The sequence below is a fragment of the Vipera ursinii genome, assembly GCF_947247035.1.
Source record: "Vipera ursinii genome assembly, chromosome: Z".
Classification (NCBI taxonomy): Eukaryota; Metazoa; Chordata; class Lepidosauria; order Squamata; family Viperidae; genus Vipera; species Vipera ursinii.
In genome coordinates this window covers 113,454,109-113,470,709 of record NC_139517.1, presented here as the reverse complement: position 1 = coordinate 113,470,709, position 16,601 = coordinate 113,454,109, and the positions used below count along the sequence as shown (strand labels likewise).

Genomic DNA, 16,601 nt, shown 5'->3' with positions numbered 1-16,601 from the left:
ACTTTTCATCTCCCCAACAGCCTCAGATTCAGCTAACTAGAATCCTTAGGAATTGGGAAGAAAATCAAGGAAGAACTGAGAAGGAAATCTGATTTATAAAAGGCAGGTGTCTTGCATAGGTAAAAGCTATTTAGGTAGATACCTTGTTAAGGTTACTGACTTTGGATATTTAAGCCTAATTTACTGTCTTTGGAATCTAATGCTTCTATATAAGCTCAGTTCTCAGTTTTTGCGCAACCTGGAAACTTGTTGCTTCTAACTAAAAGACTACCTTGTCGGCCAGAACTTTAGATTTTCCTATTGGAGTCTAAGATTTTCTCTCGTTTTTGCAGATCTGTGTTTTTATCTCCTCTATTACTAAATCTTTGCACACAGCTATTAGAGTTAAAGAAATATTGGTATTTTCTCTTTCCCCTTTTTTCTATAAAGCTTTATCTTATTTATACCAGTGAGGTTGATCTATCTATCAAAAGCAGAGGATTGATTTCTATAGCCCCACTGCCAGTAAAGTGCAGACCGTGGAATTCCTCTCTCTCCCCCTTGTGGGGTTTGGGATAGACGGTGGCAGCAGTAAGTAGCAAGTCATTTCACCAAGGCAGAAGTATGACTGGGGTGTGTAGATGCAGAGTGTTTCTGAGAAAAACCAGAAGCTGGAGACCTCCAGCCTTTCACACTCTAGGCTCAGCCCTGCTTTTACAGTCTAATTCACCATTTTTATTAGGAAACGATCTCAGGAGTTCTCTACCGATATACCAGTCATAATTGTTGGAATCACAGTAATAAATGATCTATTTTAAAACTAAGCCATTAAAAAAAAACCCAACCCATTTTCTGGGCCTGCATATGTGTGTAAAACTCGCACGAAAAGTCTTAGCCACCACTCACATAAGATTTCTAGAACAATAATTTCCTTGCAAGTATTCACAATAGCACTCAACCATAACTTTAGTGCTAATGCTCTCCTAATGCTAAGAAGTTTACAAAAACCTAAAGATCAATTATAGTAAAATGTTCAAGATTAGAACTAGCCCGTAAAATGTATGAAAATATTATAAGCCTATAACCTATACTGGCAGGTATAATCAAAGTTGCTAGAGAGCTTTGTAAAAAACTTAAGTGCTGGAACATACATCTGCCTCAATTGTGTGCAATGTGTAACGTAGTATTCCTAAAGCACTTGAAGGGATTTTATTATGCTTAAGGTTGATGTTAGTAATATTGATATTAGTAGTGATACTTGGTAAACATCTTTGTTTATGTGCAAGCAGTTTTGTAGGTGCTTTATATTGAGAAATTAGTTATATAACAGCAAATGTTTCATGCTTTAGGTACAGGGGATTGCTTACATGAAAAGAGCATGGTGAGGGGAAGGGGGGAAAGGAGCTGTGGTGGAGCCTGGGTTGTTGTGTATAAGTCATCACCTAGGAATTATTTTTCTGTACCTTTTGGTTCCTAGTACCAAGACCAGATCTCTTTGTTCTGAAGGGGTATAAAAGGTGGAAGACATCTTTCCTGGTTGTTGCCTTCATCTCTCTACCAGCCACGAAGAGAGATGTGGGCACCCAACTCTATTTTGATCAAAATAAAAGTTGTTTGCTTGCTGAAACCTCGGCTCAGGAGGGTTTTTTTTGGCTCTTTTAAATTCCTGAGTAATGCTGGGGCAATTGTGAAGCTAAGTGTAAAACCTTACACACTGAATTCAAATTATTACTTTTTCAATTTAATAAAAATCTAAAGCATATTGCCCAAAGCCATGAGTTCGAACACTAAGCCAAAAGTCAGTATATTTTATTTTATATGAAAAACATGTGAAACACATCATTATGAATGTCACATCTTCTGCACTCAAATATTTTAAACTAGATCTTCTTCCATTTCAACTTATTTTGCCCATGAAGGGGAAAATGTAATTCAAAATATATGTGGGTGCACATGCAGTCCTGTCTGAAGTATTTTAAATCAAAGTTGTCTTTTCCCAAGATTATGCAGTAGTTCCTAAACACGGCTCTATGAGTCTTGAAGAACTGCTATTAAATGTTCTTGAGAAACTGTTCATGCATGCCTACATAAAACTCCACATTTATTTTCTGTTTTAAACTTGGATTTCTGTACAGGTCTGATACCTATATTTTTGCATATTTTTTCTCCCAACTGAAGTAATTTAAGTTATTAACTCTTTTTAACATTCCATAGTTTCACATAATCAATAAAATAGAAATAAGATAGGGATTTTTTTTTGGCCTTAAATCAAAGATTTACTTCAGAGAGGTTCCTTCAAACTTATTCACCTCTAGGAAGAATAGATTATGATTGACGGAAGTCCCATTTTATGGAATCTCTCTTCATAACTAAATAAGAGATACATCAATAATGGTGTCTTCCCAACAAGAATGCATTATTGTCTAAGTGACCAATTCCTTGTGTGCCTTAGTAGGTATTTCTTAAGTGTGTAGTAAGTATTTGATTTTTTAAAAACAGTATTACTACCTTGTTAGACTTACAGTCTTTCATTCAGAAGTTCAGCAAGGAACATGTAGCATTTCCTCTTTCCAGTTTTCCAAACAACCCTGTGAAGTAGTGTTAAACTCAGAGTGTCTGCCCCAAACTCACCCAGTGAGAGTCTGAGGCTGAGAACACCTTATGAACTAGGTCTTCCTACTGGAAGTCCAATGCTCCATCACTACACTGCCCTGGCTTTTTTATCATTTGCAAAAGATATTGTTTGTTATAATAACTTCTTTAAATAGAGAAGCAAGTAACAGAAGTTGAAAACAAATGTAGTTATCTGTTTAAAAATGAATTAAAAATGAACAATTTACCTTGGACAACAACCTGACTCCCAGGTACAAAGAACTGTTGGGTGCCATCAGGTGTTTGAGCTGCGTATTGCACAATTGTGGCACCAGGTTGAGGAGCTCCTGAATTCGTCATGGTTAATGTTTGTAATCCTTGAACACCGTCAGATGCTGGATTAGAGATCTGGATTGTTCCACCTTGGGCTATAGCAACTTAAGCAAAAATAAATACTACATAAGACATCCGCAACAAAGATGAAAACCCTTTAAGTTTATTACTCCCAAAGAGTGTTTAAGGGTTAGGGTGATATGAATTACCAATATCCAGCATGAAACTGGATACAAACACATAAACCAGTCTCCAAAACTGATTCAGAATGCCTATTATTTGGGGCAAAGCAAATAATTTTTCACAACTTTTTGCAATTAGATTTTATTTTAAATAAATTGAGCACTCAATTCAATAGAAATTTTGAAAATCACTGGCAGGAAGAAGGAAGGGGGACTATTTAGACTCACCCTCCATATTGTTCAACATCATCAAGATCCTCCTGATATTTACAGCAAATATTCTGGGGGAGAAGTTTCCCTTCCTAACATTGTGTGTTGTGTGTGTGTGTGTGTGTGTGTGTGTATTTTAACTCACTGTTTATTAATATATGCTACATTTAAAACTATGGAGCAATTACTAATTTTTCTTCTGCAAAGTTGTACAGGAAGAACTCAACTTGTGGACATTCACTTATTCATTTCATTCATTTCATTTCATTAATTTATTAAATTTATATACCGCCCTTCTCCCGAAGGACTCAGGGCGGTGAACAGGGCATATATAAATAGAAAATACAAAAATTAAAAGAGAATTAAATAATCGCCCAGATAAAACAGTAACAATATAAAAACCCATTAAAAACCCTAACATCCCCCATCAGGCCAGGCCAGCTTGTTCAAATAAATGGGTCTTCAGACCGCGCCAGAAGGAGCGAAGGTCCGGTGCTGTCCGGAGCTCAACCGGCAGTTGGTTCCATAAAGCCGGAGCGCCCACAGAGAAGGCGCTCCCCCTGGGGGCCACCAGCCGACATTCTCTGACCGGGGGCACCCTGAGGAGGCCCTCTCTGTGGGAACGCACAGGGCGGAGGGAAACAGGTGGTCCCGCGACGACGGGCGGCTGTCCTATGGCTTTAAAAGTTAAGTTAGGGTAAATGAAACGTCTGCAAGAACAAGAAGCAAGCTCGGAGAGCACCAAGGACCCCTCATTTCAACCCTGAGCTACAAATATTCTCCTCCACTGGTACACGGAACGATTGGAGAACGGAGGAGCAGGGAAGAGCTCAGACTCGTCTCCCGCCGGCGGCGCAGCAAAACTGCTCGCGGGGCAGCCGACTTCAAACGCCAGCCTGGAGGATGGCGAGACCTGACAGCAGCCATCCTGTTGCGGGGCGCCAGGGACACCCTAAAGTCCCAGCAGCTTCTTCGCGGAGGATGTCGTTGGCCCACCACGGTCAAGGCGGCGGCAGGTAGCTTTCGATTCTCGAAATTTGGGGGGCTTGAAGCTACCGAACCGCAGCTTCGCGAAGAACTACAAGTGGGCTTGAAAGCCGCGGGTGGTTAGGAACTTGGCAGCTCGTAGTTATGACCATTCATGGTTTTGATAGCGTTGGAAAAAAAGTGACTTGCAACTGATCTCTGCAATAAAAAATTGAATGCTTTGCAACCAGCAGATATTTGCCACAGTTGCAGTGTCCCGAGGTCATTTGCAACCTTCTAAACCAGCTTCCAACAAGCAAAGTCAACTGGAGATGGAAGCTGTAACAAAACTAACTTAATGACCATGTGATTCACTTAACTGCAATGATTTGTTTAAAAATTGGAGGAAAAAAAGTTGTAAAATCAGGTGTTATTCACTTAATAGCTGCCTCCCTTAAGGATCAAAGTTCCAATCCCGGTCGTGGTCATAAGTTGAGGAATACCTTTTTATCATGAAATTATGATAGGAAACACTGAGTTTCTGATGATAAAGGGACACTCTATAGACATTCACAGAAAGAACTGACAGCCAAAAACATGATGTGAAAACCAGGTTAGATTTTCCAAATCCCATTCAATTGCATAATTATTATATCTTAGAGTAGGTTATTATAGTTCAGCAGTAGGCAAACCTGCCATGCTTGGCAACCTTCGGATGTGTGGATGTCTACTCCCAGAATACCCCACAGCCAGTATGGTTTCTGCAAGTTCATACCTCTTAAAGTTGCAATGTTTGAAAAACACAGGCCTATAGCCTGTTTGGGATTACATCTTAACCACAAATAAAAGGCTGTCAAAAATGTGTCTTTATTGGAGATATTTACACAAATACGTCTTATGTTCCACAGCCTCTGATCAAAAGTTCTAAAACTAAATGCATGAAGAAACATCAGTAAAAGATGGAAACCCCCCCCATAGGAATATATATATATATATATATATACACACACACATATATTTTTTTTCTTTTCAAAATTGTAACTTTCCTTTTAAGAACAACAGATTATTAAACAGGCAGCCGAATATTGAAGAAGACCTACTGTACTGCCCGGTGCTAGTCTGATAAAGGCTGGTCGGCACGGCCATGGCAGGGATTCCAGAGGCTGCTCCTTCTTCCTCTGGTTTTCCTTCTTCAATCTTAGCCATGCCAGGTGCATCAGAAGAAAGCTCATTCAGAATTTTTCTGCCACGAATAAATAAATGTTTTAAAGAAATATTTTTAAAGATGTTGACCTATGCCATGAACGAGTGAAATAGCGTAAACGAACATGAAAACGTTTATATTAAGGCAGGGCTTACCGATACGAAGGCCGCCTTGAAAGTATTTCCCTCCGCTTCTGAGAATCAATTACCACTTCTGTTTCTGTAGATTCATCTGTATTCGTAGCTGGTGCTACCTATTTTTTTAAAAAAAAAATAATTAATTTAGGTATTAATCTTATGGCCCTTTCCATGCAAACAAAAATTCAGTAAGCTGCAATTCTAGCAAGTTTGTTGCAATAGCCGGCAATTTTCACTGAATCCTGATTTCTATTGTAAGATCTAACGTTAATACTCTATTTCATGGAATTTTATGTACTTATTCCATTTCTATTCCATTGCAATATAAGCAACTTTTGATTACTATGGCGCTATTTTGCAAATTTAACAGTCTTAAAAAATACAAACAATGGCAGCAGTTTTGAAGAATTTATTCAAAAATTGAATGTATGCTTGACTTGTTTCAAATCTCATTCACAGTTCTGTGCATGCTGCTACTTCTACATTCTTGCTATGATAGCAAGGAGCCATTCCACCTATTTTATGAACTGTATCAATTTTTCTATACACACACACACACACACACACACACACAGAGAGAGAGAGAGAGAAGGAAAGAAATGGCAGTGACAAGCAAATGGAATGGAGGTGGGGGGAGAAAAGGAAACCATAGGAAAGATTAAACAGTGGAGCAAGAAAGCAAAGAGAGAGGGAGATAAAGCATTTTCTAAAACTAAAACAGTCAGAAAGTTTTAGAAGTTAAATTTGGAAGCAGATGAATAAGTTAATACATCATGCGCACGCACACACAAATGCAGTTTGGTTTTGACTCAGGGTTGAAAACAAACCAATCCCATGAAAGAAACCATTGTTATCAATTGTACCAACAATGGTACCAATGAATAATCCACATTTTGACTTACTATGTCAAAACCTGACTGTAGGCATCTAACCAAAACAGCAGGGTTATTAATGGCTAGGCATGAAAGAGGATTACAAAAGAAGCTACACATTCAAGAGTACAATAATTCCAGAATCCAATGGTAATTGCTAGAGATTTTTTTAAAGAGGAGAAATTAAAAGAGCACACAGGATAACAAATTACAAGTAGTTCTTGACCAGGGATTGTAATGCAATTATGGCCAAAAGTTTTGATAGCCGTTAAATGAAGGGCCCATGCAATACTCTCACCCTCCTCCCATGCAGCTGAGTAGCAGATTTGCAAGCAGTAGACTTGGGGCAAGTAAAAGTGAGCGGCAGACTTGCAAGTGCTCAGAGGAGCAAAGTTCTCCATCCCTAGGCCATGTTCCTCTGTTCCAGAAGGGAGCACTATTTTGGAGTAGCTGCAATTCACTGTGGCCACTCTGAAAATAGCAGTTACTTTGGAGGACTAGGGCCTGCTGCCTACAGAGCAGCAGAACAGCTGCTTCCCCAATCTGAACTCCAGAACTTCCAAAAGGAGATCTACCGTAAAAGATGAGATATTTGTGGCAGGGATGGGAAAGAGCATATGGGAAGTAGGCCCAAGGCTTGTGGGGACTCCAAGGGATTCCAAAATCAAATCCCAAGTAGCTTTTGTGGGGCAACCATTTGTAAGTCAAGGACTAACTGTATAAAACAAGAACAATTTTAGTTAAAACTTTGTTTTTCCTTATCATTCTCTTCTCTCTCTAGAGCCCTATCCATCCTCCTGTCCTCCAAATATTTCCCTCTCATTTTTGCAATTCTCACCGCACATAAGTTCTATTTATATCCTAGTCTCTGGGATTCATAATTTAACTGTGATTTAATATTAGCAATTGGAGCAATCCCTGACTACACTGAAGAATGTGAATGCATGTGAGATTTGGTGTCGTAGGTCAAGAATACTGGTAGACAAATGAGCAAGGGATACTATGAAGTGATAAAATGTTGACATCAAAAGTACTTACTACAGTATTTACCGACTGTCCTTCAGATACTGAACATCTGTCCAGAACCAGAAGAACTGAAACGTTTTATTAAAAAAAAGCAAAACTGCATGCTTTTTGACAATCTCATCAATGTCTATATGAACACATTGTTTCCTGTAGTTTGTTCAATTAGATATGGATTAATTTAAAATATTAATAAAATCTGTCCATATAGGAAATTAGGAAAAAAGATGGAAAGGGAACTAACACTCTCTTCTGATTTGCAGCAATCATACTTTTAAAAAAGGAACTTGAAACATATTATCAATTAGGAGGCATACAAAATGTTTTGAATAGCTCCATTCTAAATTCAAAATATATTGTGTGAAATTGGCATGTTTTGAGTTCAAAGTACTTCCTTGAGCTTGAAACAAAAAGTTTTAAGGTCAAAGCATTAGAATTTTTTAAAAAATGTGTACTCACTAATATTATGTTGGCAACTAAAGAAATAAGAACACTAAACCTGGGCATTAAATACAACATCTTTGTTTGGTCTTGTCTTGGCACAAAAATACTCCATGAAACCAAGGAAAAGTTAATAAAGGAGACACAACTAACTTGAACAGATTGCAATTGTGGTGACTGAATAACTGAAGGTTGGGTGGCTTGAATCACTCCCTGTACGTGGACAGTTTGACCAGAAGGGAACTGCACTACAGTTACAGAGGGAGATCCTCTTCCAGTTGTTGATCCCGCTACAGAAACCTATTGAGGTGAATAAAGCATACCGTGAAAACAGCTTAAGTAGCTAGCTCTCAATATTCGTTATAAAACAAAGTAATCCTTAGGCTTCAGTTAGGTTTTCACCTTCCACAGAACAGTTTGTTTTATAATACAAATATATATTTTGGCTATACTGGCAATTATGGAATAAAAAGCAGGTGAAATATTATTGTGTGGCATTATGGCATTATTCATTAAGCATTATCAGAAATGTTATGGTAATTAAAAAGTAACCTCTTAAATCAAAAGAAAATGCAGTCTCACATAAGATGTGATGGGGTAGAACTTTGTCAAGATATAACTGTTTTTGTAACACAGCTATATCATATCTTTCTACAAATTAACTGTATTGTTATTCTTCTCCACTGAAACATTGGAAGATCATATGCCAATTTTAATGAACAGAATGCTGAGAACTAACAACTTGCCAAAAGACAGCCACAAACTTCTCAGTTTAATCCCACTTTGAAATAAGGATTTCCTATTCTATTTTAATATTTATTATTAATAATTTATTATGATTGTCTTAGCAATACTTCAGAGTTGCATAACAATAATTATATCCAAATATTGTCAAAGCATATGAAACATTTGACAGCTCAATATGTCAGTAGCACCTATTTCATTTTTAATATCAGCCAGATATAATTGACAGCAGCACATAAGAATGCCCCTTTATTGTAATTTAATATACCATCATGTTTGAAAGCTTAGAACCTATCTCCAAGACATATACTTTTATCTTCCTCCTTTTTTCATTTAGATTTAAAGCATGTATTTTGAAGCGGCTGAAACTAGAATAAAAACTGTGTCCAAAGGACACTGATTACAAATTATTTTCTGATCTGTTTAACAGTCCAAAATATCATTGGGTCTGCCTACACTGCTGCTTTAGAAACTGTGCCCAGCTCCATGTTCATTGACACTTGATTGCTGGTAAAAATGAAATATTTTAATAAGGAAGCATGTATGCAGGAGCTGATCTTTAAACATGATACGGATAAAGAATGAGTTGAATTGAGAGAAGAAAATTTATCCCCATAAGGATGGATTTCTATAAGCCGGGTGTCATAACCAAGAAGACTCCCGCCTTTGTAGGCAGCTGCTTTGCTACAAAGAGCCTCCAAGAATGACCTCATGCCAGAGTAATTGTGTAGGGAAGAAAACTAGCCCATGCCTGTACAACATGCAGTTCAACAAAAAGCTTTGGGTGGCCCACTGACATTTTCTAGTCAATACACTTCCTCTTGTCCTGGAAAACATGCTACCAAGCATGTCTTTACACTTCAGAGTCTCAACATCACTACCAGCTCCTGCACTGCTATCCCTTTGCTAACCACCAAGCAGCTGATTTGTGTACCAAGCATTCCTTTGCATCTAATTTATCACTATGCTCCTTTCCCATCTAAATGTTATGCAGACCAGTCTTAGCCCCGGGCTGTTTAAGACTTTATAAGATTCTTTATGTTGATAAGAATTTCTGCTTATAAAAATGACTAGTACTATTGTATTCAGTAAATATCCATTTGAGCAAAATTGACTTATCAAAGTGTAAGTCGAAACCTAGAATTAGTCCAGAGGTTTTTTCCCCCCAATACCAATATAGCAATAATTTCATATTACTCTTCATATTATCAATACATAATAGTATTAAAAAATAAACAGAACATTTCATATTACTTGAGCTATAGTGGACATCTGATTTTGGCTGATTGGAGATTGCATATTAGCAGAATCACTTTCTGTAATAGAGTCTGTTGCACTGCCATCTTGTGGTTCAACTGTTTCCATGGTCATTTGTCTAAAAGCAAGACAGAAAAAAAGGTTAAGATATGAAATATTTAATAACCCTTTTAGTAAAGGTAAAGGTTCCCCCGCACATGCGTGCTAGTTGTTTCCAACTCTAGGGGTCGGTGCTCATCTCCGTTTCAAAGCCAAAGAGCCAGCGCTTGTCCGAGGACGTCTCCGTGGTCATGTGGCTGGCATGACTAGACACCAAAGGCACACGGAACGCTGTTACCTTCCCACCGTAGTGGTCCCTATTTTTCTACTTGCATTTTTACGTGCTTTCGAACTGCTAGGTTGGCAGAAGCTGGGACGAGTAACAGGTGCCGCTCTGTTACGCGGCACTCGGGATTCGACTCGCCAAACTGCTGACCATCTGATCAACAAGCTCAGCGTCCTAACCCACTGAGCCACCGCGTCCCTTTTAATAACCCTTTTACTTCTGCTTATTTACTTATTCAATTTACTTTACTGTTACATAAAATATAGCACAATAACATTGTAACTTATAAATGTGCATGAATACAAGACTCAACCACTTCCATGGATGTGTCCAGTGTATTCTAGCTAACTTGCCTCAACATATTAAGTTGAACTATAACAACCCATAGTTTCAATAAGCACTGATCATGACAGCTGTGGATTATGGGAGTCTCGATCAAGCATTTGGACAGAGAAATATGGGAGTTGTATCTATCACATCTGGAGATTAAAGAAAGGTGACTTAAACTTTACAGAAACTGAGACCTTATTTTTCTTCCCCAGAAGAAACATTTTTCTTTTAAATCCCATTTATACCCCGCCCTTCTCCGAAGACTCAGGGCGGCTTACAATTTAAGCACAAACCAATGTGCTTAGCAATTTTCCAGGTACAATGTTATAATTGAGGCAGAGATATATTCTTAGAGATGCAGCACAGTTTCATCACATTTTTATTGTTCACTGAAGCTTCATTTTAGTTTATACAATAATTGGTGGTTTTTTGTTAAGCAATTAAGTCCCCTCTTTTGCCAAGTATTAAAATTTTCTTGCAGATGTTATACTGCATTTAGACAAAAATTTGATACAATTACAAAATTGGTCTTAAATATTGTAGATATTAATTAGCTCCATTTAGAATATTGCTTCCTGTGAGATGGTATTTTTGCTTCTTACTGTACTGATAGTATTAATGGTTTGTTATTTAGAAGTCAAAACAAACTTTGGCAGCAAACATTTATTTCTGAGATTAGTTTATAGATGGAGCATCAGTTAATATAGAAGGCTTGGCTGAGAGTGACATAAAGTGACATCACTATTTTTTTTAAACTTAAAGAGATGTGGGCCCCAAAATGAAAGTATTGTTATTTCTTGGAATCAGGTAGAACCATGAACAAGGTTTTGGCTGTTCTGTGACCATGTCCATTTTATATTCTTGTTTTTATTTGCTTGCTATGCTTGGCTTATATTACATTCAAAGGTGGTTATATTTTATATTACATTCAAAAGTGGTTATATTTTTTAATTTTACATTTCCTAAATTTATAGAAAAAATTCAGCTTTCAAATTATAGAAAATAGCTAAGGTCTGTGGCAACAATCACTGCAGAATGCTAGTTAGCCACCAACTAAAGAATATTTGGGTACTTAATATAGTACTTTCAGCCAAAGACAGATAACAGTTGCACTGTAAATCATTCCTCTTTGTTTCTCATAGTGGTCTTCATTCTAATAAGTCTCACATATCAGAATTTCATTTGGGCTACGTCTTTGTTAACAACTGTTTATAGTATTTCACCCCACCCTGTTTTTTTCCAATATGGTTGAAGCTTACCTCCACATGTTACAAGTCAAATGTAGCATCTAACGCTGCCAAACTCCAGATGTGCTGGTCTTTTGACTCCCATAATTCCCAGTCAGCATAGTCAATTACTAAATTGGCTGTGGAGTTGTAGGAATTGACAACTTAAGACATAAGATTGTCCATAGTTTTACTGTTGGTTAAATTCATGTATCAGTCTTCATTCCTATTTCTCAAAATCTCAAGCACTACCTATTTTCAATCTATAAAAAAGTTTCATTTGCTTACTTAATACAAATTAAGTAATTACAAATTACTTAATACAATATGTGAGGCTCAATTCTATATATGAAAAAAATGCTTGATATATTATGGAAGCCATTTCACTCTTACAATTCTACTTAAGAAATAGATATGGGTTTTTTTTGTAAGGCCTATATATTGAGATGCATTCCATTAGAATGGTAGAGTTGATCTCTTCTTGGTACTTGTAGAACTAGATAAATGTATACTGAATATACAAATTCATGCTGTTGTAATTATTCAGCATCTCCCAGAAAAAGATCCCAACTCCCAAGTAAAAGATTAAAAATTACTGCATAAATCCAAACCTAATGTATTGCTGAAACTAAACCAAATATAAAACAATGAACTTGAGTTAACACATATACTGACATTCACACATACTTCTCTAAATGAGATTGGTAACCAGTGCTAGGCTGCATTCCCTTTATCAGAACTATAACTGTAATATAGGACACAAGCCTGCTATGCAGAAGCATCTTCTAGTGATAGCTAAAAATATAATGGCTACCTTATATTAATTCTGGCATGCTGTTTTTTGCTACATTTGCTCATGATTGAATTTTTTTTTAAAAAAAAGGACTTCTTCCTTCTCCACACCACGCTCTTCTAGTGAATCTTGCAATGAAGTTATGTTCTGTTTATGATGTCATAACTATTGCTATGGCAACCTACATTCACAGTATTACAAACATAGTACTTAGGGCTCTCTGCCGAAAGGAAAATGATAGGAATAAAGAACCATTTTTAGTGCTAAATGCAAGAGATTTTATAAGTGTTATAGACTAAAACCTTTTGAAAAAAGGAGAAAAAATTAACCAAAAACTTATGAAAACATCATTTGAAGCACTTTTTAGGAAATGCATGCAATACAGAAATTTCAGTGCATTTTCATCATCAATCCTTTGGTATATTTGGTAAATAATGCATGGTCATTTGCCACGTGAGAAAGTACATGCAGAGTTAGTACAGTTACACAGACCGACCTGTGGAACTTTAGTGAAGTCATTGCTGATCTTAAATTCCAACATGCCCATGCAAAAATTAAAATTATTTTAACATAAAGAGGATCCTTAAAAATGAATTTTTATTGTGAAAATTCAATTGGGAAGGAAAAATGTTGCCAGTAAAAATCTACGTAATTGTCATGCCTGAAAATAGAATGGGATCATTTATGATTCAAACCTGTTACAATTATGCATGGCTATTGCTAGTAAATAAAACAAATATACTTTTACAATTTAATTGTAGTCTAAAAAATAGGTTTTAATTTTGAGTGGCACCTGTTCTTTGGAATAGCATCCTAGGTGACATCTAGTTAGCTCCCACACTGCCTTCTGGAAGCTGCTCAAAACACCATCTTGGTTTGGTTATAGTTTGGTTTGGTTAATTTAACTTTATTCTGTTTTGGTTGATCTGTGGATTCTTTGTGTATTTTTGTCTCTGTGTTGTGTTTCTTATTTGTAATCTTCCTGCAACTAACATTAATTACTAAATACATGGGTCAGTTGCAAGCATACAACCTGCAGCAAATTTTGCCTATTTCAACCAAAGAAACCACTCTCCAATTTTCCTATTGGTTTAAAAAGACCTTTTCCATGAAGAGCTTCTGAATTTGTAAATCATTCTTTTCATAGAACCCTACTTCATAGCTTGAGATCACACACCTCCTTTCTTCTTCCAGGAACAGAATTCCGTCTTGGGCCAGGAAGTCTTAAAACTATGCAACTGAGACTTTTTTCCTAGTATGAGTTACTTAAATTTGTATTTAAAACTCCAATAAAAAACAGGCTAACAAAGTACTCCCAATTTAGGAGCTTAATTTTACTGAACAAGGTATTCTATCATTTGCTAAATGGTCTAGGGCATGGGTGTCAAACTCAATTTCATGGAGGGCCGCATCAGCATTGCGGTTGCCCTCAGGGGGCCAGGTGCGTATGGCCAGGGTGGGCGTGGCCTACTGGGTGGGTGTGGCTAGAATGCGTATGGCGTACTGGGTGGGCGTGGCCAGCTCGACATCGTTCGCATCAAGGATGCCTACGGGGGCCTGGGCAGGAGTGGGACAGATCTGAGGGTCTCTGGCAGAAGGAGGGTCTCTGGGCCAGGGCCAAGGCAGTGGGGGCCGTTCCCTCACTGTTTCCAGGATGACTTCGCGGGCTGCATGAAACAACTTCGCGGGCCGAATCCGGCCCCCGGGCCTTGTGTTTGACATGTCTGGTCTAGATGCAGGGGGCGAGAATAGAGCATGTGGATAAGTACAATATAAAAGCAAATTTTGAAATATAGTTCTGAAGGATAGTTTTAATCACCTTGACTGAAGCTGAAAATTATTACCAACAGGTTTCTAAATGTAGTCTGCAATGAGATTAGAGTACCTCAGCATCTGTGTGTGGTAGCTACGATTGATTCTTGCTCTTTGTTGGACTATCACATAACTTTTTTAAACAGGGAAACCCTTCTCAATTATTTCAAAATCTGCACAGAAGGTAGTTGCTCTTTTTACAACTTCCTTCTTCCAGCTTTACATCTTGCCTGCATTCCTTGGTAGCTACTTCAGCTTATATATAAAAATACACCAATCCTAGGCAATCCCTTTTCATTTACTGGAACTTACTGCCAGAATTGCAGAGAAACCAAATTTTCATAGTAGTTGACAAAAAAAAACATTAAATGATGGCTTGTAGCATTAACAAGGAGAGAATTGCATTGGGTTATATCACATCATTTCTTGAAAATAAAACAAAAATAAAAACTTGCACAAAACGGTGCTAACATATTTTATTTATTAAATTAACATGTTAATAAATCTTTTTTTCTTCAGTTCAGTCTATTCTAATATATGCAGTACTTTTAATTGCAAGAATGGAGCATTTTTATATCCCCTTACTTTTAAAGCAGTTTAATCCTAAAAGCTACACAGATCGGATTTGTTTAAATCAGGCTGTCTCCAATGAAAGTTATACAATGAGAACTATGGATTAACACAATTAAGAGGGCAAACTGAAGCTAATTTGGGGCTATTTCTCACAACCCAGTAGCCAAATGGTTTGTTTGTGGCTTGTATTGTGTTAAGTCTAACAACTGTGGTTAGTTTATGGCTTGTTACATATTGGGCAGCTCAACAAATCGTGTATATTAACAAAATACCAATACAATCAGTTAGTGCTTTGTGCAAACACAGCCAATACCTACTTATCCCCAATTGGTGCCCTCCAAATATGGTGGATCTGCTGGCTAGCCATTATTTCTTGGGATTTACTTCTCATCTTTTCCCAAGGAATTCAAGGCAATATGCATATCACATGCTTCACTAATTTATCATTGCAACAATTAATGTGATAAGAGAGCTGGAAATATAACATACTCAATGAGCTGCTTTGACAGGGATACGGCCCTCCCCACCTTGGGCGAGACCCCCTAAGCAGCATATCGGCGTCAAAGATCAAGACCTTTTTTGTCAGCTCGGCCAGCATTAATTAGGGGAAGTTATGAATTGTTGGCCACATGCTTGGAAGCCACCAGTTTCACAATGAGGACAATATTGCGCTGCAAAACCATGTTGATACAGATTAAGGTAGACTGAAAACCCAAGCAAATAGAATACCAGAGCGCACTATACTTTTTAAACACCCTAATTCCATTAAACTCAGTCTCTAAATGTGGCAAATGTCGCTGCAGATAAGCAGCACACTCCACATAGCTAAACTCGTGAATAAGGAAGAACCCTGTTTGCACATGCGCAAATCTTTCTCGACTCGACGAAGTTTTCCCCTCCGCGAAGAGTACGCCAGTCGGATTAAGCTCCGGTACTAAGGCGCGCTCTTGCCCTCCCTTTAACCAGCTTCGACTCCTCGCCCGCCCCTCCCTTCTTCGAGTCCTCGGCACCCGTCGCTTCTCCTGCTCGAGAGCCACCCCTCCGCCGCTGCCTCCAAATGCCAGACCGCCTTGCACACACCCGACGTGTCTCCGCCCCCTCCTCGACTCACCCGAGTACGTGGCGCCCCCGTCACAGGGAAAGCAGGCGGGGAAGAGGGATTGGGCCGGACGAGGCCGCGCGTCGCTCACGTCAGTGCTGATGCCGCTGCGCCGTCACCGCAGGGGGCGAGGGAAATGGCGGCCGTCGCCTTCGCTGCACAGTTTTCCAGGGCCTGCAAGGAATAAGAGGCAGGGTGGGGCTTGCCACGCCTCGCCCACCCCCGCCGCTCCAGGGCCTCGCTCATTGGTCACTCGAGGCACTCAACCGCTGGAATTCGCGCCAACCGTCTTTCAAGCCCACTCCCATTGGCTAACTACGAGGGGCGGACACGAGATTCATAGCCCAGTTCGTTGCCTTCTAGGATCGAAGCAAATGCTGATCCGAATAAGGACGAACAGCTGCGTCCGGAGCTCTGCGACTACAACTCCCACAATTCCATGTAGCAATCATAATGCACAAATATTCCTGAAAATACCACGTGTGCCCCCACGCCCATTCTTT

The 16,601-nt window shown here is 38.5% G+C and overlaps 1 protein-coding gene across 3 annotated transcripts in view; it reads right to left on the bottom strand.

The window, feature by feature from the left end:
• The window catches only part of CREM (cAMP responsive element modulator), a 28,353-nt gene extending 12,147 nt beyond the window's left edge, over positions 1-16,206 (bottom strand). Inside the window, exons 1-6 of one of the 3 annotated variants that reach the window (XM_083377436.1) lie at positions 16,111-16,206; positions 9,938-10,058; positions 8,093-8,239; positions 5,622-5,719; positions 5,363-5,505; positions 2,820-3,008 (exon numbers count right to left, since the gene is read on the bottom strand). In XM_083377436.1, coding sequence (XP_083233562.1) covers positions 2,820-3,008; positions 5,363-5,505; positions 5,622-5,719; positions 8,093-8,239; positions 9,938-10,054 — 694 coding nt within the window. In that variant the 5' untranslated portion in view covers positions 10,055-10,058; positions 16,111-16,206. Of the gene's footprint in view, positions 1-2,819; positions 3,009-5,362; positions 5,506-5,621; positions 5,720-8,085; positions 8,240-9,937; positions 10,059-16,110 lie in introns of those variants that run through there. The other 2 variants (XM_083377435.1, XM_083377437.1) reach the window with 2 other exon arrangements.
• Positions 16,207-16,601: the final 395 nt, after the last annotated feature.